The 24203-nt window shown below is 48.8% G+C and overlaps 1 protein-coding gene across 3 annotated transcripts in view; it reads left to right on the plus strand.

Moving 5' to 3' along the window:
• Positions 1–21823, plus strand: part of LOC142292093 (cyclic AMP-dependent transcription factor ATF-7-like) — a 138449-nt gene extending 116626 nt beyond the window's left edge. For 2 of the 3 annotated variants that reach the window (XM_075337194.1, XM_075337195.1), the window contains exons 9-13: positions 6624–6755; positions 8652–8849; positions 8949–9057; positions 9197–9223; positions 18603–21823. In XM_075337194.1, the coding sequence (XP_075193309.1) occupies positions 6624–6755; positions 8652–8849; positions 8949–9057; positions 9197–9223; positions 18603–18820 (684 nt within the window). In that variant the 3' untranslated portion in view covers positions 18821–21823. The remainder of the gene's footprint in view (positions 1–6623; positions 6756–8651; positions 8850–8948; positions 9058–9196; positions 9224–18602) is intronic. The other variant, XM_075337196.1, reaches the window with a different exon arrangement.
• The last annotated feature ends 2380 nt before the right edge of the window (positions 21824–24203 follow it).

A 24203-nucleotide genomic window follows, 5' to 3' on the forward strand; every position in this document is an offset into this window, starting at 1 on the left:
TGTCGGATGGAAGAAAAGAGGGCCCATAACAGGGCCCCCAGCATGCTCCCTTCTCACCCCACTCTTGTCGGCGGTGTTGTTAAGGTTGAGGTATCCATTGCGGGTACGGAGGCTGGAGCCCACATGCTGTTTTCCTTCCCCATCCCCCTTAGGGCTCTGGGTGAAGTGGGATCCTATCGGTCTCCAGGCACATGAGACCGTGCTCCATCCACAGCTCCTGAGGACTCTGCTGGATAGGAGCCGAGTATCGTTCAGGGACATGGCCCTGCTACTTTGAGGTACTCTGTGTCCCCGTGGGGACCGCGCACAGCAACACTCCAGCATTGCTGGGTGTGCTACTGCACCGGGGACCGCGGCGCTGACTGCGTTTGTGCCTTTACACACTGCAGCGTCGCTGAGTGTGTGAGTGTATGGGGACTGCCGCGCTGACCGCCGCTGCCATTGTTATCACTGCGGCGCGGCTGGGACTGTTAGTGCGCCGGGGACTTCCGCGCCGACCGCGCTTATACGGCGGCCGCGCTTATAACTTTAGTCCCCGGCTTTTGCGGCCTAGTCTCATTCTTTTCCCGCCCCCAGGCCTGCCAGTCAGGGGAAGGGCGGGACGCTGTAAAGGACGTCAGCAACTGAGGCTGGAGCATGCTTTGCATACTCCACCCCCCTCACTGTGCACAGTGGGGCACCAGATTCCCGCACTTTCTAGGGCACACCCACGGCCCCCTCCTCTCCTCAGGACGCCGGCAGCCATTCCTGTCAGCTCTGCTAACGCTGGAGAAGGGAGACAAGCTCAGGGAGACCCAGGCAGGAATTCTGGTGACCACACAACCGCATTGCGCGGGCGGTAAGCAGCACCTAGGTGCTGGCCCCACTGGTGCAGAAGTGTACTTATAGATTATATGATTATAGGCTATACTTTACACTGTATGGTGCACGGTTGTTTTTGGCTATATACCCTCCTGTATTGCTCAGAGGAGACAACAGCATGTCGTCCACAAATAGCAAGGGTGCCAAAGCACAGACTTACTATGCTGCCTGTGCAGCATGTACGGCTATACTGCCGGCAGGTTCCACTGACCCTCATTGTGTGCAATGCTCGGCCCCTGTGGCACTTTCTCAGCCGGAGCCTCTGCTAAGGGTGGCCCAGGGAGAACCACCTGTTAACACTGTCCAGGTGACAGGGACGGAGTTTGCAGTTTTTACTGAAAGACTTTCTGAGACTATGGCTAAGATATTAGAAGCCTTGCAGTCCAGGCCGGCATCTCAAGCCATGGGCACTGTGGAATCATTGCCCCCTGGTCCCCCTCAGTTGGAACAACAATGTTCTCCCGGGGTGTCTCATAGATCCCAGGGTGAGGTCTCTGACATGGAACGCAGTCCCAGACCGACTAAGCGAGCTCGCTATGAAATCCCCTCGACATCATCACATTGTTCAGGGTCTCAGCGAGAGGACTCTCTGTATGATGAAGCGGAGCTAGCTGATCAGGATTCTGATCCTGAAGCCGCTCTCAACCTTGATACTCCTGATGGGGACGCCATAGTGAATGATCTTATTGCGTCCATCAATCAAATGTTGGATATTTCTCCCTCAGCTCCTCCAGTGGAGGAGTCAGCTTCTCAGCAGGAGAAATTCCGTTTCAGGTTTCCTAAGCGTACAACGAGTATGTTTCTGGACCACCCTGACTTCAGAGAGGCAGTCCAGAAACACCGAGCTTGTCCAGATAAGCGTTTTTCCAAGCGCCTTAAGGATACACGTTACCCCTTCCCCCCTGACGTGGTCAAGGGCTGGACTCAGTGTCCCAAGGTGGATCCTCCAATCTCCAGACTGGCGGCTAGATCCATAGTTGCAGTGGAAGATGGAGCTTTACTCAAGGATGCCACTGACAGACAGATGGAGCTCTGGTTGAAATCCATCTATGAAGCTATCGGCGCGTCTTTTGCTCCAGCATTCGCAGCCGTATGGGCACTCCAAGCTATATCAGCTGGTCAGGCGCAAATTGACGCACTCACACGTACGTCTGCGCCGCAGGTGGCGTCCATAACCTCTCAGACGTCGGCATTTGCGTCCTACGCTATTAATGCTGTCCTGGACTCTGCGAGCCGTACGGCGGTTGCAGCCGACAATTCGGTGGCAATACGCAGGGCCTTGTGGCTACGGGAATGGAAGGCAGATTCGGCTTCCAAAAAGTGCTTAACTGGTTTGCCATTTTCTGGCGACCGCTTGTTTGGTGAGAGATTGGATGAAATCATCAAACAATCCAAGGGAAAGGAAACATCCTTACCCCAGGCCAAACCAAAAACACCCCAACAGAGGAGGGGACAGTCGAGGTTTCGGTCCTTTCGGGGGGCGGGCAGGTCCCAATTCTCCTCGTCCAAAAGGCCTCAGAAGGATCAGAGGAACTCCGACGCATGGCGGTCCAAATCACGCCCTAAAAAGACCGCCGGAGGTGCCGCTACTAAGGCGGCTTCCTCATGACTTACGGCCTCCTCACACCGCATCCTCGGTCGGTGGCAGGCTCTCCCGCTTTTGCGACACCTGGCTGCCACAAGTAAAAGACCGTTGGGTGAGAGACATTTTGTCTCACGGTTACAGGATAGAGTTCAGCTCTCGTCCTCCGACTCGATTCTTCAGAACATCTCCGCCTCCCGAGCGAGCCGAGGCTCTTCTGCAGGCGGTGGGCATTCTGAAGGCAGAAGGAGTGGTGGTCCCGGTTCCTCTTCAGCAACAGGGTCACGGTTTCTACTCCAACCTGTTTGTGGTTCCAAAGAAGGACGGGTCTTTCCATCCTGTTTTGGATCTAAAACTGCTCAACAAACACGTAATGACCAGGCGGTTCCGGATGGAATCCCTCCGCTCCGTCATCGCCTCAATGTCCCAAGGAGATTTCCTAGCATCGATCGATATCAAAGATGCTTATCTCCACGTACCGATTGCTCCAGAGCATCAGCGCTTCCTGCGCTTCGCCATAGGAGACGAACACCTTCAGTTCGCGGCACTGCCGTTCGGCCTGGCGACAGCCCCAAGGGTTTTCACCAAGGTCATGGCTACAGTAGTTGCGGTCCTCCACTCTCAGGGTCACTCGGTGATACCTTACTTAGACGATCTGCTGGTCAAGGCACCCTCTCAAGAGGCATGCCAACACAGCCTCAACGTTACTCTGGAGACTCTCCAGAGTTTCGGGTGGATCATCAATTTTCCAAAGTCAAATCTGACACCGGTCCAATCGCTGACATATCTTGGCATGGAGTTTCATACTCTTCCAGCGATAGTGAAGCTTCCGCTGGACAAACAGCGTTCACTACAGACAGGGGTGCAATCTCTCCTTCAAGGTCGGTCACACCCCTTGAGGCGCCTCATGCACTTCCTGGGGAAGATGGTGGCAGCAATGGAGGCAGTTCCTTTCGCGCAGTTTCACCTGCGTCCTCTTCAATGGGACATCCTACGCAAATGGGACAGGATGCCGACGTCCCTAGACAGGAACGTCTCCCTCTCTCAGGCAACCAAAGCTTCCCTTCGGTGGTGGCTTCTTCCCACCTCATTATCGAAGGGGAAATCCTTCCTACCCCCATCCTGGGCGGTGGTCACGACGGATGCGGGTCTGTCAGGGTGGGGAGCAGTCTTTCTCCACCACAGGGCTCAGGGTACGTGGACTCAGCAAGAGTCCTCACTTCAGATCAATGTTCTGGAGATCAGGGCAGTGTATCTTGCCCTAAAAGCGTTCCAGCAGTGGCTGGAAGGCAAGCAGATCCGAATTCAGTCGGACAACTCCACAGCGGTGGCTTACATCAACCACCAAGGTGGAACACGCAGTCGGCAAGCCTTCCAAGAAGTCCGGCGGATTTTGATGTGGGTGGAAGCCACGGCCTCCACCATCTCCGCAGTTCACATCCCGGGCGTAGAAAACTGGGAAGCAGACTTTCTCAGTCGCCAGGGCATGGACGCAGGGGAATGGTCCCTTCACCCGGACGTGTTTCAGGAGATCTGTTGCCGCTGGGGGATGCCGGACGTCGACCTAATGGCGTCACGGCACAACAACAAGGTCCCAACATTCATGGCTCGATCTCAAGATCACAGAGCTCTGGCGGCAGACGCCTTAGTTCAGGATTGGTCGCAGTTTCAGCTTCCTTATGTGTTTCCTCCTCTGGCACTGTTGCCCAGAGTGTTACGCAAGATCAGGGCCGACTGCCGCCGCGCCATCCTCGTCGCTCCAGACTGGCCGAGGAGGTCGTGGTACCCGGATCTGTGGCATCTCACGGTCGGCCAACCGTGGGCACTGCCAGACCGACCAGACTTGCTGTCTCAAGGGCCGTTTTTCCATCTGAATTCTGCGGCCCTCAACCTGACTGTGTGGCCATTGAGTCCTGGATCTTAGCGTCTTCAGGATTATCTCAAGAGGTCATTGCCACCATGAGACAGGCTAGGAAACCAACGTCCGCCAAGATCTACCACAGGACGTGGAAAATATTCCTGTCGTGGTGCTCTGCTCAGGGTTTCTCTCCCTGGCCATTTGCCTTGCCCACTTTTCTGTCCTTTCTTCAATCCGGATTGGAAAAGGGTTTGTCGCTAGGCTCCCTTAAGGGACAAGTCTCTGCGCTCTGTGTTTTTTCAGAAGCGCCTGGCCAGACTCCCACAGGTACGCACGTTCCTGCAAGGGGTTTGTCACATCGTCCCTCCTTACAAGCGTCCGTTAGAACCCTGGGATCTGAACAGGGTGCTGATGGTTCTTCAGAAACCACCGTTCGAGCCAATGAGGGATATTTCGCTCGCACGCCTTTCGCAGAAAGTGGTTTTTCTAGTAGCAGTCACTTCACTTCGGAGAGTGTCTGAGCTAGCAGCGTTGTCATGCAAAGCTCCTTTCCTGGTGTTTCACCAGGACAAGGTGGTTCTGCGTCCGGTTCCGGAATTCCTCCCTAAGGTGGTATCCCCCTTTCATCTCAATCAGGATATCTCCTTACCTTCTTTTTGCCCTCATCCAGTTCACCAGTGTGAAAAGGATTTGCACTTGTTAGATCTGGTGAGAGCACTCAGACTCTACATTTCTCGTACGGCGCCCCTGCGCCGCTCGGATGCACTCTTTGTCCTTGTCGCTGGCCAGCGTAAAGGGACACAAGCTTCCAAATCAACCCTGGCTCGGTGGATCAAGGAACCAATTCTCGAAGCTTATCGTTCCTCGGGGCTTCCGGTTCCCTCAGGGCTGAAGGCCCATTCTACCAGGGCCGTGGGAGCGTCCTGGGCCTTGCGACACCAGGCTACGGCTCAGCAGGTGTGTCAGGCAGCTACCTGGTCGAGCCTGCACACTTTCACGAAACACTATCAGGTGCATACCTATGCTTCGAGAGATGCCAGCCTAGGTAGGCAAGTCCTTCAGGCGGCGGTTGCCCACCTGTAGGACGGAGCCGTTACGGCTCTATTATGAGGTATTATTTACCCACCCAGTGACTGCTTTTGGACGTCCCAATTGTCTGGGTCTCCCAATGGAGCGCCAAAGAAGAAGGGAATTTTGTTTACTTACCGTAAATTCCTTTTCTTCTAGCTCCAATTGGGAGACCCAGCACCCGCCCCTGTTTTTGTGTACACATGTTGTTCACGTTGAATGGTTTCAGTTCTCCGATATTCCTTCGGATTGAATTTACTTTAAACCAGTTTATAATTTTTTCCTCCTTCTTGCTTTTGCACCAAAACTGAGGAGCCCGTGGCAGCACGGGGGGTGTATAGGCAGAAGGGGAGGGGCTTTACACTTTTAGTGTAATACTTTGTGTGGCCTCTGGAGGCATAGCTATACACCCAATTGTCTGGGTCTCCCAATTGGAGCTAGAAGAAAAGGAATTTACGGTAAGTAAAAAAAATTCCCTTCTTCTCTGATAAAGATGTAGCAGTGCTCTGAATGCTGAGCCCTGTATAACCCCGCCCACACCACTGATTGGCAGCTTCCTGTCTACACTGTACATTGTCAGCAAGCTGCTAATCAGTGGTGGGGGTGGGGGCTCACAGATGTCCAGGAAGCAGAAATCTACGGCAGACACCATCCAATTTTCCAAAGTGCTTTATTTCAACATCATGTGCAGTTAAAAGTTGCGGGGAGAGAGCCGGGTGCAGGTCCCCTAATGGACGACGGCCGTTTCGCACGTCCTTGTGCTTCTACAGGTCCCTCACAGAGCAGTTGACAAGACAGCTTGTCCTATAGGGATAATCTCCTGCTGATAAAACACTGTATTCAGACAGCAGCACACAGTTGGTTAAGTGACAGATCACCACTGGGATCAGGCTTTCAGATTACATAGCAAAAACCTCCTGATAGATTCTCCTTAAGTCAAATGGTCGCAATAAGAAAATACCAATTATTTATTTTTTTCATTTCGTTCCACTTGGGGCGAGGTGATACTTTCAAAACATTATATGGTACAATAAATTGTAGGTTTACCAACTCAACGCACAAGTCTTTATACTGGGGTGGGGGAGTTTCCATACAAATGTATGGCGCGCGCGCAGTGCTTGTGCCTGCACGGCCGCCTCCACTGCACTTACGATGGGGTGCACTTGGGCCTCGCCCTCAAAATAATGTCACAAAATAGTGAAAAAATAACCAGAGTTGTAAATTGTATTCATTTTTTTCCCTTTACTTCCCCAGAGACTTAAAGCCTCCCTCACTCAACAAGTTCCATCCTCGCTGAATGGAGGGATGGCGATGGTGGCATCACGGCCGGAGCAGAGTCAGATTTTGGTTCAACACCCAGACGCCCCTTCACCTGCACAGCCCCAAGTGAGTGAGTAGGGAAAATATAAGGCAACTTATGCAAATACCTGGATTTTTACAATTCTCATCTCCTCTAATCATAATGAGTGGTAGTTATGGCAACAATGGAATTAAAGCTTAGCAACACTATTTTTGTCAGTGGGGATATATTATTTATTTGCCATTATTACGATTGGGCTAAAACTGTCCCACTTTCAGTATTGATCCCAGTTGTTGGACGCCAATACAGCAGGCTATTTGTCAAACAAAGGGGTATTTCCATCCCCTATATTCTTGGCACAGACACAGGACAAGCCCTCCATGTCTGGGAGGAGCAGGTCATACCTCTGCTGCTATCCATCTCGAAAACCAGGACCTGTAATCTAACAATGGAAAGCTAACCATGCAAGCGAGACTTTCTCCATTCATTTGTATGGAGGTTCCTAATTGTAGATATTGAGAAGGATATATGTAGATAGAAGGGGGCGGAGCGGTGTCTAGCTCCTCCTCCTGTCATAGAATCTCATCAGCACCAACTGTCATCTCCTATCTCAGTAATGGGAAAGTCTTCACTGAATTCAGATTTTACCTCCGAATTCAGAATTTTGATAATGACTGATCAATTCTGACAGAGAAAGAAGCAGATAAGCAGATTTGTCTCATAAGATATATTAGAGTTGCTTATTTTCATGTGTACTATTGATTTGTGAAATTAAAATTACGGTTAACCCCTTTACGACCAAGGGCGTAACTGTACGTCCTTGGTTACTTCCCCCTGGTTACCGCGAAAGATGTGTGGCTAACAGGCACAGGTGGATCGGAGATCCACTCACACCTGTTAACCCTTTAGATTGCACTGTCAAATACTGACTGAACGATTTAAATGACAGTGGCGGGGTTTGAGCTGTTCCCCGCCGCAATCGGTGGCCCCGTGACACGATCACAGCTGATGACCCCTGACGCTGCCATGGCGAACTTCCTGTGACAGCCGACAGGAACGCTGCATTTCTGCTGATCGGAGTGATGCTGCTCTAATTAGCAGAAATGCACAGGCGATCAGACACCGCAGTGATAAAATAAATACCGTAAATAAAAATGTAAAAAATAAGTAAAAAAAAAAAAAGTTCAAATCGTCCCCTCCATTCTCCTCATTTAAAATAAAACTGTTAAAAAAAAATAAATATACACATATTTGGTATCGCCTTGTTCAGAAATGCCCGAGCTATCAAAATATAGAATCAATTAATCTGATCGGACATGCTGAGGAAAAAAAATACCAAACTCCAAAATTACGTTTTTTGGTCACCATAAAAATGTTTTAAAATGCAATAACAGGCGATCAAAATGTCACATCTGCACAAAAGTAGTATAATGAAAAATGCCAGATCAAGACCAAAACTAAGTGATCACGGAGCCTCAGATCCCGAGAAATGAGAACGCTACAGGTCTCAGAAAATGGCGACAAAACCACTAGTCTTTTTTTTTTTTTTTTTTTGGGACAAACCTCTGAATTTTTTTTAACCCCTTAGATAAAAGTAAAACGATGCATGTTTGTTATCGATGAACTCGTACCGACCTGATGCATCACACCGACACATCAGTTTACCCATATAGTGCACACGGTGACTAGAAGACCCCCAAAACAATGCTGCAATTGCACTATTTTTTTGCAATTTCACCAAACTTGGAATTTTTACCCTGTTTTCTACTACACTATATGGTAAAATAATGATTTCATTCAAAAGTTCCGCAAAAAAACAAGCCCCCTCGTATGGCAAGGATGAAAAATCTGAAAAATAAAATCATGTGAAAAATAAGTTATGGCTCTCGGAAGCAGGGGAGGGAAAAACTAAAATTAAAAATGGAAAATCGCCCTGGAGTGAAGGGGTTAATAGTTGTCTGATTTACACTGGTCATCTGCAGGTGTCTCCGGCTCAGCCCACTCCGAGCACTGGAGGCAGGAGACGGCGAGCAACAGATGAGGATCCGGACGAACGTCGCCAGCGCTTCCTCGAAAGAAACAGAGCCGCCGCCTCGCGTTGTCGCCAGAAGCGCAAGGTTTGGGTGTGCTCCCTGGAGAAGAAGGCAGAAGAACTGACCACTCAGAACGTGCAGCTTAGTGTAAGTTACGGGCTCATTACCGGGGTTATACGACGTGATCCAGGAGCTGTACCCCGAGGACTCGGCTCACAATACCTCTGTCTGAATTTCCACCTGCAGAATGAGGTTACTCTTCTGAGAAATGAAGTAGCCCAATTAAAGCAGTTGTTACTGGCGCACAAAGACTGTCCTGTCACTGCCCTGCAAAAGAAGAGCCAGGTGTATCTAGGTGAGTAGAGCCAAGTAATGGGCCTCCAAGTGCCCGTCTCATATAGAATACCAATGTGGTGCGCCGTGTCATTAGGGCATCGCTCATTAGTAGATGTGTTATGTGGCCTGTCCCAGTGACTGATCATTTGTATCTCTAGGGAATCCACGGGGAAAAGTCCATCTAGGTAAGCTAGACCCATTACTTACTGTACATTGTGGAATTATGTTTTTTCTTGCAGATGAATCAAAACCAACCTTAAGGGATTATTCCTAAAATGAGAAGTTTATCCCTTGTTTATAGGATAGCGGACAATTTACTAATCACGGGGATGTCCGACCACTGGGACCTTCAGCGATCCTTTGAATGGGGCTCCAAAACCCAAGAATAGGGGGTTTGCAGGCTCGTCTTTATGGAGTAGTGATGCACATGCTCAACCTCATCACTATTCATTGTCTATGGAAATAGCGGAGTGCTTTACTCAGTTTTCTCCAGCAGTCCCATAAGGGTACTTTACATGCTGCGATATCGGTACCAATATCGCCAGCGAGCTTACCAGCCCCCAACGGTTGTACGACACGGGCAAATCGCTGCCCGTGGCGCACAACCTCAATAACACCCGTCACACGGACTTACCTTTCCTGCGACGTCGCTCTGGCCGGTGATCCGCCTCCTTCCTAAGGGGGCGGTTCGTGCAGCGTCACAGCGACGTCACACGGCAGCCGTCCAATAGCAGAGGAGGGGCGGAGATGAGCGACCGGAACATGCCGCCCACCTCCTTATTGCCGGTGGACACAGGTAAGGAGATGTTCGTTGTTCCTGCGGTGTCACACATAGCGATGTGTGCTGCTGCAGGAACGCCGAACAACATCATACCTGCAGCAGCAACGATATTTGGAAAAGGAACAACGTGTCAATGAGCAACGATTTTTCACGTTTTTGCGCTCGTTGATCGTCGCTCCTAGGTGTCACACGCTGCGATGTCGCTAATGGCGCCGGATGTGCGTCACTAACGACGTGACCCCGACGATATATCGTTAGCGATGTCACAGCGTATAAAGCACCCTATAGACAGTGAATGGATTGGAGGTTGAGCATGCACATTTCTTCTCCGTTCAAGACAGGACTGCAAACCGCGATCTTGGGTTTTGGAGCCCCACTCGGGATTTCAGAAAGCCCCAACACTTGGACGCTCAGCAATCAGTAAGTTGTCGCCTATCCTATGGATTAGGGTAACTTTACAGTCTTGGGAATCACTATTTGACGTGCTCGTACAACTTCATCAGCTGTGAGCCTACAACGTTTCTCTACGTTTCTCCCATACACATGCCTCGCTTAAGGTGGACAAGTGTGCATGGATTTTATTAATGTGAAGCGTAAAAGAAGCAGCTGCCAAACACCTCTGCAAACCCATTCCTGGTGTGAACCTCCGACATATAGAAATCCATTATGCCTGATTGTGCTGTTCCCCAATTTCTGTGGGAATGCTTTGGAATAGCCCCACACACGGTGACACTTCCCATAGAGATTAACCACTTGCTGTGCGTTGTCTTTGGTGAGAAATTGGTTCCAGCTCTAAACCACTGTGGAGTCAAAGTACTTTCCTGCAGTCACCACTAGAGGGAGCACCATGCATAAAGATTTTCACAGCTTCCATTGAGTTGAATGGTAGCGGTATAAAGTCAAATGCACTGGGCTCCCCCTAGTGGTAGGTGCAGGCAGTGGTGTTTTGTCATGTATATTGTGAAGGGAGTCAGAGGATTTACACTGTATGTGATGTATGTCTGTTGTTGAATGAAAAAACACCTTGAAATGTGTGTGATTGTGTGAGACACCAGTGTGGGGCAGATGAGGTTTCTTAAGCAGCAAAAACTCCTTTTCTGCTTAGAAAAGATCCAGTCTAGCCTTTTGAGTGTAAGCTCCGCAGAGTAGAGTTGGTGCAGTGGGCCCATACTAAGTGGTGAAGCCCTATGGATTTTGTGAAAGCCCCCACCCATATACATGTGGCTCGGCCGGTTTATAAGGATTAGTGTTATATATTGAAATAAGAATTAAACATTGTGTAAGTAAAAACAAGAAACCACCACCTCTGCGTTTTAACATTGATTAGAAGCAATTGCTGCTTATAATGTCTATATTCAATAAATAGCTGCACAGCATTTGCGATTAATGAAGCAGGCATATTGAAAATCAATATGCCTGATCCTTTTTTTTTTTTCCTGATATCTGACATCAAGAGAGGCTTGATACACATATTTAGGCTTGTCACAATATATCTACATGCAGATCTAGATTTGAGCTGCAGTGATATTTTTAAAGTGGTATTCCCATCTTCAAGGTCATATCCCAATATGTGGTAGGTGTAATAATACTATTAGCAAATACTTCCAATTAGAACTGTACTATAGTTCTCCTGATTAGCTATGCCACTTCCCTCATGTGCAGGGAATTGCAATTTGGGTATCCATGGATATGACCACTCATATAGTGACAGTTAAATACTAGTGGTTGTAACAATGGATACCCAAGCTGCAATGCCCTGCACATGAGGTAAGTGACATCGCTAATCAGGAGAACAATACTATATATCTGCTTGGAGGTATTGCTCATAATATTATTCTTATATCTGCTACATATTGGCACAGGATCTTGGAGATGGGAATACTCCTTTAGGCCCTGTGCGCACGCAGCGGATTTGCTGCAGAAAATGCGTCTAACATTGCTGCAGTTATTCCCCAGCAAATCCTACGGGTTTTAAAAAAAATGCTGTGCGCACACTGCGTTTTTTTTTTCTTCGGCGCTCCATTGGGAGACCCAGACGATTGGGTGTATAGCTACTGCCTCCGGAGGCCACACAAAGTATTACACTAAAAAGTGTAAGGCCCCTCCCCTTCTGCATATACACCCCCCGTGGGATCACGGGCTCCTCAGTTTTATGCTTTGTGCGAAGGAGGTCAGACATCCACGCATAGCTCCACTGTTTAGTCAGCAGCAGCTGCTGACTATGTCGGATGGAAGAAAAGAGGGCCCATACTAGGGCCCCCAGCATGCTCCCTTCTCACCCCACTTTTGTCGGCGGTGTTTGTTAAGGTTGAGGTACCCATTGCGGGTACGGAGGCTGGAGCCCACATGCTGCTTTCCTTCCCCATCCCCCTGAGGGCTCTGGGTGAAGTGGGATCTTACCGGCCTCCAGGCTCTGAGGCCGGGCTCCATCCACAGACCCGGAGATCCTGCTGGAATGGAGCTGAGTATCGTCAGGGACAAGGCCCTGCAACGTTAAGGTACTCTGTGTCCCCGTACAGACCACGCACACACACACCAGCATGCTGGGTGTGTTAGTGCGCCGGGGACAACAGCGCTGCGCGCTGGGGCTATACTCACTGCAGCTTAGCTGAGTGAGTTAATGTGTGGGAAACTGCCGCGCCGGCCGCTGCTAGAAGCTGCGGCGCGGATGAGACTTGTGGTGCGCCGGGGACTTCCGCGCTGACCGTGCTTTTACGACGGCAGCGCTTATAAATCGAGTCCCCGGCTTTTGCGGCCTAGTTTCGTTTCCTTCCCGCCCCCGGGCCTGCCAGTCAGGGAAGGGGCGGGACGCTGTACAATGGTCAGCACCGAGGGCTGGAGTCTTATTTACATACTCCAGCCCCCTCACTGGGCACAGTGGGACGCCAGTTTCCCGCTCTTTGTCTGGGGCACGCCCACGGCCCGCCCCTCTTCACAGGACGCCGGCAGCCATTCCTGCATGCAGTCTAAGCTGGAGAACGGACACAGGCTCTGGGAGACCCGGTCAAGGGATTCTGGCGACCACACACCCGCTTAAGCGGGCGGTAAGCAGCACCTTGGTGCTGACCCCACTAGTGCCACAGTGTTTTGTGTACTTTATGCTTGTACCTATATTTGCACTGTACGGTCGCTTCTTGGCTATATACCCCTGGATTGCTCTGAGGAGACAACAGCATGTCGTCCGCAGAAAAGCAAGGGTGCCAAGGCACAGGCTTTCTATGCTGTCTGTACCGCATGTGAGGCTGTTTTACCGGCAGGTTCCACTAACCCCCATTGGGTAGAGTCTCTGCTAGTGGTGGCCCAGAGAGAGCCACCTGTGAAACTGTCCAGAGGACAGAGTTTGCAGTTTTTTGCGGATAAAATGTCTGGGACTATGACCAAGATTCTAGAAACTTTGCAGTCCAGGCCGGTGACTCAGACAATGGGCACTGTTGAACAATGCCCCCCGGTCTCCCTCAGTTGGAACTAATACGTGCTCCAAGGGGGTCCCATACATCCCAGGCTGAAGGCTCTGCACGGACGACAGTCCCAGTCAGCCTAAGCGAGCTCGCTGGGAGAGACCCTCGACTTCACACACTGGTCAGGGTCTCAGCGAGAGGATTCTCTGTATGATGAGGCAGAGGTAGCTGATCAGGATTTTGATCCTGAGACCGCTTTCAATCTGGATGCTCCTAATAGTGACGCCATAGTGAACGATCTCATAGCGTCCATCAATAGACTGGTGGATATTTCTCCCTCAGCCCCTCCAGTGGAGGAGTCAGCTTCGCAGCAGGAGAAATTCCATTTCAGGTATCCCAAGCGTAAATTCAGTACTTTTTGGGCCACTCTGACTTCAGAGAAGCAGTCCAGAAACACCACGCTTATCCAGACAAGCGTTTCTCCACACGTCTTTAGGATACACGTTATCCCTTTCCCCCTGACGTGGTCAAGCGCTGGACCCAGTGTCCAAAGGTGGATCCCCCAATCTCCAGGCTTGCGGCTAGATCCATAGTTGCAGTGGAAGATGGGACTTCACTTAAAGATGCCATTGACAGACAGATGGACCTCTGGTTGAAATCTGTCTATGAAGCTATCGGCGTGTCGTTTGCTCCGGCATTCGCAGCCGTATGGGCGCTCCAAGCTATTTCAGCTGGTCTTGCGCAGGTGGACACCGTCACACGTACATCTGTGCCGCAGATGGCGTCCTTAACCTCGCATATGTTTGCATTGCGACTTACGCTATTAATGCTGTCCTGGACTCTACGAGCCGTACGTCAGTGGCGTCCGCCAACTCCGTGGTTTTTACGCAGAGCCTTGTGGTTAAGGGAATGGAAGGCAGATTCTGCTTCCAAAAAGTGTTTAACCAGTTTGCCATTATCTGGTGTCAGACTGTTTGGTGAGCGATTGGATGAAATCATTAAACAGTCCAAGGGTAAGGATTCTTCCTTACACCAGCCCAGATCAAACAAAACCCAACAGAGGAAAGGACAGTCGAGGTTTCGGTCCTTTCCAGGCTCGGGCAGGTCCCAGTTTTCCTCGTCCATAAGGACTCAAAAGGCTCAGAGGGACTCAGATTCCTGGCGGGCTCAATCACGCCCAAAGAAGGCAGCCGGAGGAACCGCTACCAAGGCGGTTTCCTCATGACTTTCAGCCCTCTCTCTCCGCATCCGCGGTCGGTGGCAGACTCTCCCGCTTTGGCGACATTTAGCTGCCACAGGTCAAAAACCGGTGGGTGAGAGACATTTGTCTCAAGTGTACAGGATAGAGTTCTGTGCTCGTCCTCCGGCTCGATTCTTCAGAACTTCCCCACCTCCCGACCGAGCCGATGCTCTTCTGCAGGCAGAAGGAGTGGTAATCCCTGTTCCTCTGCAGGAACAAGGTCACGGTTTTTACTCCAATCTGGTTGTGGTGCCAAAAAAGGACGGCTCTTTCCGTTCCGTTCTGGACCTATAACTGCCCAACACATGAAAACCAGGCGGTTCCGGATGGAATCCCTCCGCTCCGTCATTGCCTCAATGTCTCAAGGAGATTTCCTAGCATCAATAGACATCAGGATGCTTATCTCCACGTGCCGATTGCTCCAGAGCACCAGCGTTTGCTACGATTCGTTATAGAAGACGAGCATCTTCAGTTCGTAGCCCTGCCCTTCGGTCTGGCGACAGCCCCATGGGTTTTCACCAAGGTCATGGCAGCAGTGGTAGCAGTCCTGCACTCTCAGGGTCACTCTGTGATCCCTTACTTGGACGATCTACTTCTCAAGGCACCCTCTCAAGAGGCATGCCAACACGGCCTGAACGTTGCGCTGGAGACTCTCCAGAGTTTCGGGTGGATCATCAACTTTTCAAAGTTAATTCTGACCCCGACCCAATCGCTGACATATCTTGGCATGGAGTTTCATACTCTCTCAGCGATAGTGAAGCTTCCGCTGGACAAACAGCGTTCACTACAGACGGGGGTGCAGTCTCTCCTTCAAGGCCAGTCACACCCCTTAAGACGCCTCATGCACTTCTTAGCGAAGATGGTAGCAGCAATGGGGGCAGTCCCTTTCGCGCAGTTTCATCTGCGTCCACTGCAATGGGACATTCTCCGCCAATGGGATGGGAAGTCGACGTCCCTAGACAGGAACGTCTCCCTTTCTCAGACGGTCAAGGACTCTCTTCAGTGGTGGCTTCTTCCCACCTCATTGTCAAAAGGAAAGTCCTTCCTACCCCCATCCTGGGCGGTGGTCACGACAGGCGCGAGTCTGTCAGGGTGGGGAGCAGTCTTTCTCCACCACAGGGCTCAGGGTACGTGGACTCAGCAAGAGTCCACCCTTCAGATCAATGTTCTGGAAATCTGGGCAGTGTATCTTGCCCTGCAAGCCTTCCAGCAGTGGCTGGAAGGCAAACAGATCCGAATTCAGTCGGACAACTCCACAGCGGTGGCATACATCAACCACCAAGGCGGAACACGCAGTCGGCAAGCCTCCCAGGCAGTCCGGCCGATTCTGATGTGGGTGGAAGACAGAGCATCCACCATATCCGCAGTTCACATCCCGGGCGTAGAAAACTGGGAAGCAGACTTCTTCAGTCGCCAGGGTATGGACGCAGGGGAATGGTCTCTGCACCCGGACGTGTTTCAGGAAATCTGTAGCCGCTGGGGGATGCCGGACGTCGACCTAATGGTGTCTCGGCACAACAACAAGGTCCCGATTTTCATGGCGCGGTCTCACGATCAAAGAGCTCTGGCGGCAGGCGCCTTAGTTCGGGATGGGTCGCAGTTCCAGCTACCCTATGTGTTTCCCCCTCTGGCACTGTTGCCCAGAGTGCTACGCAACATCAGCTCCGATTGCCGCCGCGCCATCCTCGTCGCCCCAGACTGGCCGAGGAGGTCGTGGTACCCGGATCTGTGGCATCTCACGGTCGGCCAACCGTGGGCACTACCAGACCGGCCAGACTTACTGTCCCAAGGGCCGTTTTTCTGTCTGAATTCTACGGCCCTGAACCTGACTGTGTGGCCATTGAGTCCTGGATCCTAGCGTCTTCAGGATTATCTCAAGACGTCATTGCCACCATGAGACGGGCTAGGAAGCCGACGTCTGCCAAGATCTACCACAGGACGTGGAAGATATTCTTATCTTAGTGCTCTGCTCAGGGAGTGTCTCCCTGGCCATTTGCATTGCCTACTTTTCTTTCCTTCCTGCAATCTGGTTTGGAAAAAGGTTGGTCGCTCGGCTCCCTTAAAGGACAAGTCCCAGCGCTGTCTGTATTCTTTCAGAAGCGCCTAGCACGACTTCCTCAGGTACGCACGTTCCTGCAGGGGGTTTGTCACATTGTCCCTCCGTACAAGAGGCCGTTAGACCCATGGGATCTGAACAGGGTACTAATTGCTCTCCAGAAGCCGTCCTTCGAGCCTCTGAGGGATGTTTCACTTTCTCGACTTTCACAGAAAGTGGCCTTTCTGGTAGCGGTCACATCTCTTCGGAGAGTGTCCGAACTAGCAGCGCGGTCAGCCAAAGCTCCCTTCCTGGTGTTTCACCAAGACAAGGTAGTGCTGCGCCCGATTCCGGAGTCTCTCCCTAAGGTGGTATCCCCCTCTCATCTCAATCAGGATATCTCCTTACCTTCCTTTTGTCCTCATCCAGTTCATCGATATGAAATGGATTTGCATTTGTTGGATCTGGTGAGAGCACTCAGAATCTACATTTCCCGCACGGCGCCCCTGCGCCGCTCGGATGCACTCTTTGTACTTGACTCTGGTCAGCGTAAAGGGTCGCAGGCTTCCAAATCCACCCTGGCTCGATGGATCAAGGAACCAATTCTTGAAGCCTACCGTTCTGCTGGGCTTCCGGTTCCATCAGGGCTGAAGGCCCATTCTACCAGAGCCGTGGGTGCGTCCTGGGCATTACGGCACCAGGCTACGGCTCAGCAGGTGTGCCAGGCAGCTACCTGGTCGAGTCTGCACACTTTCACCAAGCATTATCAGGTGCATACCTACGCTTAGGCGGATGCCAGCCTAGGTAGAAGAGTCCTGCAGGCGGCGGTTGCCTCCATGTAGGGAAGGGCTGTTTTACGGCCCTAATTTGAGGTATTAATTTACCCACCCAGGGACTGCTTTTGGACGTCCCAATCGTCTGGGTCTCCCAATGGAGCGCCGAAGAAGAAGGGAATTTTGTTACTTACCGTAAATTCCTTTTCTTCTAGCTCCAATTGGGAGACCCAGCACCCGCCCTGTTTCCTTCGGGATTTTTGTTTTTTTCGGGTACACATGTTGTTCATGTTGAATGGTTTCAGTTCTCCGATGTTCCTTCGGATTGAATTTGTTTAACCAGTTATTGGCTTTCCTCCTTCTTGCTTTTGCACTAAAACTGAGGAGCCCGTGATCCCACGGGGGGTGTATATGCAGAAGGGGAGGGGCCTTACACTTTTTAGTGTAATACTTTGTGTGGCCTCCGGAGGCAGTAGCTATACACCCAATCGTCTGGGTCTCCCAATTGGAGCTAGAAGAAAAGGAATTTACGGTAAGTAACAAAATTCCCTTCTTTTTATACCCGTGGATTTAACTGCGCATTTTCTGCTGTGGTATTAATGAGCATGTTACTTCTTTTCTGGAGGTACCTGCGGTTTTTGCCATAGATAATAGTAAAAATCCGCAGGGACCAACCTGCGGAAAATCCGCGGTAAAACCGCATGCGGATTTCTCTGCGGTTTTGGTGCGTTTTTTTACCGTGAGATTCTTTAAGAGGGTCCGTTTTTTTCTTAAGAAATGTCACTTTCTAGTGCGCACATAGCCTTAAGCTCACAGAAGACTGACTATATGGGAGTGTCCTAAGAGATAGCTGCTTTTTAGGATTTATTCACCAACCACAAGCAGAAATGTAGAACAATGGCAAGTATTTTAATCCTACGATATTGGCATTACCTTGTAAGCACAACCAATGTGTAGCCCTCCCCCGAATATTGGTTAGCTTGGCTCCATACCGGATCCGCTCCCCCCCCCCCCCCACCCCCCATAACATGTTGTCCATGTCCTGCATGTATTGTGGCAGACGCACGTTGCTACTTTGACTGTTCCTTTTGACTCTGGATGCTATTAATCCAAAGTCTGACCCTTTTTTATGCAATTCCTTTTATCCTTGAGTCTGCAAGCCACATGTGGGTAACAATGAGTAGAGGAGGTTGTGGATGGAGGAATGGCACAGGTGTGGTATTGCGTGTATGCGGTGGCGTTTCATGATTGCATCACGGATCAGAACTCTGGTATTTTCCGTTTGTCTGTCTGTCCTGGATTTCATTTACTTTTTTTTTTTTCTCTATTTTGTGCAGAAAGCCTCAAAGACAGCTGTGATAGCAGAGGCTCTCCAGCCCCGGTCTCCCAGCACGGCTCATTATCCTCTGCCTCCCCCAATGGGCTACGCTCCCCAGCCGAACACATGGCCACTTCGGTGCTCACACAGATGGCCAGCCAAAGGACAGACGGCCATAGTCAGATTCTACAGTCACACGTCATCATGTCACCACAGTCTCAAGCGGCCAGCAGATGATGCATCTACTCCATTCATACCTAGAACTAACCAACGGGACGCCTCAGCCCCAAAGACTGAGCCGAATAACTAAGCCCCAGCACAGAACGGGCGGATACGGATAATAAGAAATATATATACCTATATATATTTGTTTTTAAAGTTCGGTAAAGGGTGTTTAGGGACTATTATTTTTTCTTTTTTTTTTTAGTACACAGACATCAAGTGGCTAAAGCACTAATCGTCAGATGCCATCAGGTCAAATCAACAACCTCAACACAAAAAGTGTAAGGGCTTCAAGCACTAACAGACGTGTCCACGGCCACGCACCCTGCCGCTCACTGTGTGGTGTATATAAGACAGATCGCAGGTTTACCATTTCAGTGCCAGCAGGGTGGGTATTTTTTTTCCCTGGTGCTCCTTGTCTGAGCATTACCCCTGTCCTGCTCCATTTGTGTAACCGAATATTACTGAGAAATCCTTTCCATGTTTTACTACTACGATTTTTACTCCTTTGGAAAAGGCAGTGCCATCCATACTTTTACCTGTCCATGGCATTTCAGTGTTGCTAGATACTTCATTACAGACGAGGCCTTATTGCGCAGTTGCCTTCCAGCCTTTAATACTCATGCATCACATGAAGAACACAGAGGAGCGTTCTCTGGTCCTGGAGCCCAGCCTGGTGCTGGACAGACACCGTACAGAGGACACGTGAGGAGGAGACCCAGGAACCACCGCTCTGGGGTTATCCAGAGGGACAGATTTACAGCCGTGTGATCAAAGTGATGTGCACTTGTACTGCTTCATGGAAAGATCTGCAAGTCTTCCCCCTCCTCCTGTAATGCTCCTGAGATTTTCTTCTTTGAACTTGAAGATTGGTCTCTCCGCAGCAAACTTTAACACTAAATATAACCATCGGTGCAGCCTCTCCATAGTCTTCCAGTTGTCCATACCTGGGGGGGACTTGGGATTTTGTGTGCAATGAGGAGGCACCTTGTTTGATAGACTTGTATGAATCCGACATATGGTCACAGAGGAGAATGAGTCCATACTATAGGAGGGACTTCCTCCATGTACTGTAGGTACGGCACTAGCTTATTCTCATTGCCCCATGAAACGGCAACCAGAGGCTTCTCAGTGTCGATTAGAGGGCTGGCTTCATGTGCCTCTTACATCATCCTTTACTGAAAAAGTGAAGTTTTTGCACCTAATATATAGTACTATGATTGCTTCTAGCTCTTTCAGGTATTGTTCTATGCAGTCACATGGACCTTTCCCAGAGACATCTTGCTAAACTTTGTCACCGTTTTACTTGCAGGTTCACAAGGTAACATTAACAATTCATCATCTAAGCATTTTCCTTGGATGAGAAGTTTACAGCGTAACATGCAGAGCTTAAGATGAGTGCTGTACACAGCTCTGCCCGTGGTCGTGTGCGCACGCTGCCTGTGGTCCTGTGCGCACGCCTCCACCTGTGGTCCCATGTGCCGCCCGCGATCCCGTGTAAACACGGCGCCTCTCGCGATCCCGTGTAAACACGGCACCTCTCGAGATCCCGGGTAAACACGGCACCTCTCGCGATCCCGTGTAAACACGGCGCCTCTTGCGATCCCGTGTAAACACTGCTTCGCTCACGGTTCCTTGCACCACGACTCAGCCCGTGGTCCGGTGCACACGGCACTGCCTACAGTCTCATCCAGTTTGGCTTTGTGAACACAGAGGTAGCAGATTCCTGTAGCTGTCTCATTGTCCTGGTAATGTCACCAGTGACGTTACTGCGACAGGCACACTGTCTGTTCTTCCTACTGGGGATACACTACATTGTCTTAGGCATCTTTTACAGTCTTCAAGTGACATTTCATTGTTTAATCACAGATGTCCTTTGCAGCAAATCGCTTGGTGTTGATGGTTTTAATATGCAGATTTTATATATTGGGGAATAGGTATTTAGGTAGCATAAACAAGGTAAGTGATGTCAGATTGAAGTTACGCAGTGCGTTCACATGATTCTGCAGTCATATAGACCGGACCGGCTACACCAGGGACCCTCCTAGAAGACCACTAGGGGCTAGCAATGTAGAGGAATGTCTCATTAGTTTTAGATTGTGTATCAAGTCTTTCATTGCTTGATCTACAGAACTAAACATTTTTATATTTTACTTTTTAAGCCCCAAGATGTTGTCCAGTCCATTCTTGGATCTCATACAGCGGATCCCCCAATGTTCACTTTCCCTACAGGGCCGAGCAGATTACCGAAAGACTTAATCCGGTTTATTATGAAAATGGGCGTATTTTAGTGTGTAAGCATTAATTGTAGCATTAAGGGGCTTGATACCCACTTACATGGGCAGATAATCTCGGAACGAGAATCCTGCACCGATTATAGGCCTAAACAGGCCGGCAACACCCAACAAACTAGCAAAATGCTCATTCTCCAGATGCACTGATTTTTAAGCCGGCTTAAAAATCGTCGTTCTCAGCAGCACAATGTCCTGTGGAAACCAGACGTGTGCTGCCGATACCATGACAGCATGAGCACAGAACGATCATATTACAGATTGTTCTCTGCGCATAGACGTGTTTGATCGGCCGCTCTAAATAGGCCATTAAACTACCGCAATCATGACGTATAAGCCCAGCCTTACTAGTGTAACCTAGTATGGATATCCCTATTAAAATGTAGAGTACATTGACCATTGTTTGGCTCATACCCTAGCTGTTTTCTTCTTTATAAGGCCCTAGGCTCCTTACCTACTTTTCATGACTTTATTGCACTTATAGCTGCTGCTCCTAGCTACCCATAACCGCAACCAGAGGGGATGAAGACTCTTTTCCACATGTTGTTAAATGATTTTTGGGTTATTATTGTAATAACAGGCAATGCGATAAAATGGAAAATAACCTTTTATTTGTCTGTTAATCACCCACCAGTCTTGTCTGGCACGATGCACGCACATCCACATGACCCCAGCGGGGTCCGCAGCAATCAGAGCCGACACAAGGGATGAGCTGTACGCTCAAGTGTGTGTGTGTATGTATGTATGTATGTATATGTATGTATATATATGTATATATATATATATATATATATATATATATATATATATATATATATATATATATATATATATATATATATATATATATATATATATATATATACAGGGTGGTCCAATAGTAGGTGGACAGTATTTGTGATAGGGTTATCAAATAGGGTGTAAAGTGAAACTGACTCAGTTGCCCTTAGCAACCAATCAGATTCCACTTTTCAGTCTTCAGACTCTTTGGAAAATGAAAGGTGGAATCTGATTGGTTGCTAAGGGCAACTGAGTCAGTTTCATTTTACACCATGTTTGATAACCTATTACACATACCGTCCACCTACGTTTGGACCACCCTGTATATATAATATAATTTATTTTATTTTTTTATCACATTGCCTGCTGTTCAAATAATTGTAGAGAATCCCCAACAGCCCCATTGATCTAACTCCATTTGCAAAAGACCCCTAGTATGGTGCGAATACTGGGTCTCCCTTGATTAACATTACGATGGTTCCTGTGTGTATAGAGCCGCGCCACATAGAATTGAGCACAGAGATTTGCGGGACCCTGTCTGCACCCTGTGGCCACTTGAAACGGTCTACTACTTGCTGGCAATGACCATGCCTCTTATGTGTTGCTCCGGAGTGACATAATTTGACTAATGAAGTGGCCGCTGGACTGGGACCCCGTGAACCTTTTTTGCTCAACTCTACTACAGATCATTCACGGTCTATGGAATTGGTGATCATTTCTGCACGTTACCATTCCCAAAGACTCAAAGTGAATGGAGCAATGTATACCATGCTTGATTATGGGACCCTGGTTCTAGTTATCGGTTGGGGGTCCCAGCAGTCAGACCTCCACCAATCACACCTATGCCCTATCCTGTGTGTAACTAATAACAGGAGCTGCGGATATTGTTGGGTATATGGAGGTGTGCGGGCCTCCTGTCCTGTGATCTCAGGATGCTGGATCGGAGTCCAGTAAATCGATTCTCATTTGTAATATTTTGAATTTACCCAGCTCAGAATTTTACACCAAATATCATAGTGTTAAAAGTTGGTCATTTCTTAAAATTAGAATGAAAATTTTGTATGTCAAAAATGTTTTGCCTTTAGATATACGAGGAATTTTATAAGCTGCTAATGAAACGACATTGATCAATTCAGCCGCACTTGTTCTGGTCTCAAAATCTGATTGGCCATCACTTGCAGATTTTAATCTCAGCACTTAATACCAGAACATACGGCTGTGTTCAGGCAGAGCGGTTCTGTCACGGTTTTATGACACGTGAGCATAATCTAAGGCTCCATTCACACTTCCATATCCATTTTTTTTTTAGTCGTTTAAAACAGACCTTTTTTTTTTCCAAAAAAATATATTAAACTAAATGGGTCAGTGTTGTCTATATTAAAAACGGGCAAACAAAAAATGAGAAAATCAAGTCTGTGAATGTAGCCTAATGCTATGAACAAACGTACAAACTTGCCCATAAGGAATAGGTGGTACCGGTCCGTACAGAGGATTCATCTGTACTTCAAACAGCTAACACAGGAGGACCGTGTGGTCAAATAGGAAATCACTTGGTTAGAATTTTCTGATTTTAAACATAAAATGCTTTTTATATGCAAACATATAAGGAAATATGTCAAAACTATCAAATTTACTTATTTTTCTATACATTTCAGTAATCCGTTCGTTCAGATAATACAAATAACGCTTATGTATTCTTATTTGTGTTATCAGGGCTGTCCTCCTCCTTCCTACATTTATAAAGATGATAATTAGAATTAGTTTTCATCACAGTTTTTCTAAAGATAGCATTGATTTTTTTTTTTTTTGTAGAAGTCCAGATGCATTTAAAGGGAATTTGTCAACCCAGTTTTACTTTGGAAACTAGTAGTATGGCTGATAGGTCCTACTACAACAATAAAAATGATGCCTCTCTTGTAGTGATCTAATGTGCCAGTGCTGAGAAATCAAGCTTTGTAGTCATATGCAGATTAGCCTAGGAGTGCATTGGGGGCGTTTCCATGGACTCTAAAGCACTTCCAGGTCAATTTGTATACATGTTCAAAGTTTGATTTCTCAGCGCTAGCACATCAGATCTATACAAGAGAGGTATCGTTTTTATTGTTGTCCTAAGGCCTATCAGCCATATGATCAATTTCAGTAATAAAATTTTCCTCGTGGTTTCCCTTTTAATATTGAGCATTAATCCTATAAAGGAGTATATCAGCAATCATAAAGAAAAAGAAGCTTCAGGCTCAAAATGCCATATTTTTGGTGGAAAAAGCCATTTTAAAGATGCATATTGTAATTTTTCTAGCTTTCATCCCTTTACTAGTACAGTGCACGTA

The sequence above is a fragment of the Anomaloglossus baeobatrachus genome, chromosome 2 (genome assembly GCF_048569485.1).
Source record: "Anomaloglossus baeobatrachus isolate aAnoBae1 chromosome 2, aAnoBae1.hap1, whole genome shotgun sequence".
Lineage (NCBI taxonomy): Eukaryota > Metazoa > Chordata > Amphibia > Anura > Aromobatidae > Anomaloglossus > Anomaloglossus baeobatrachus.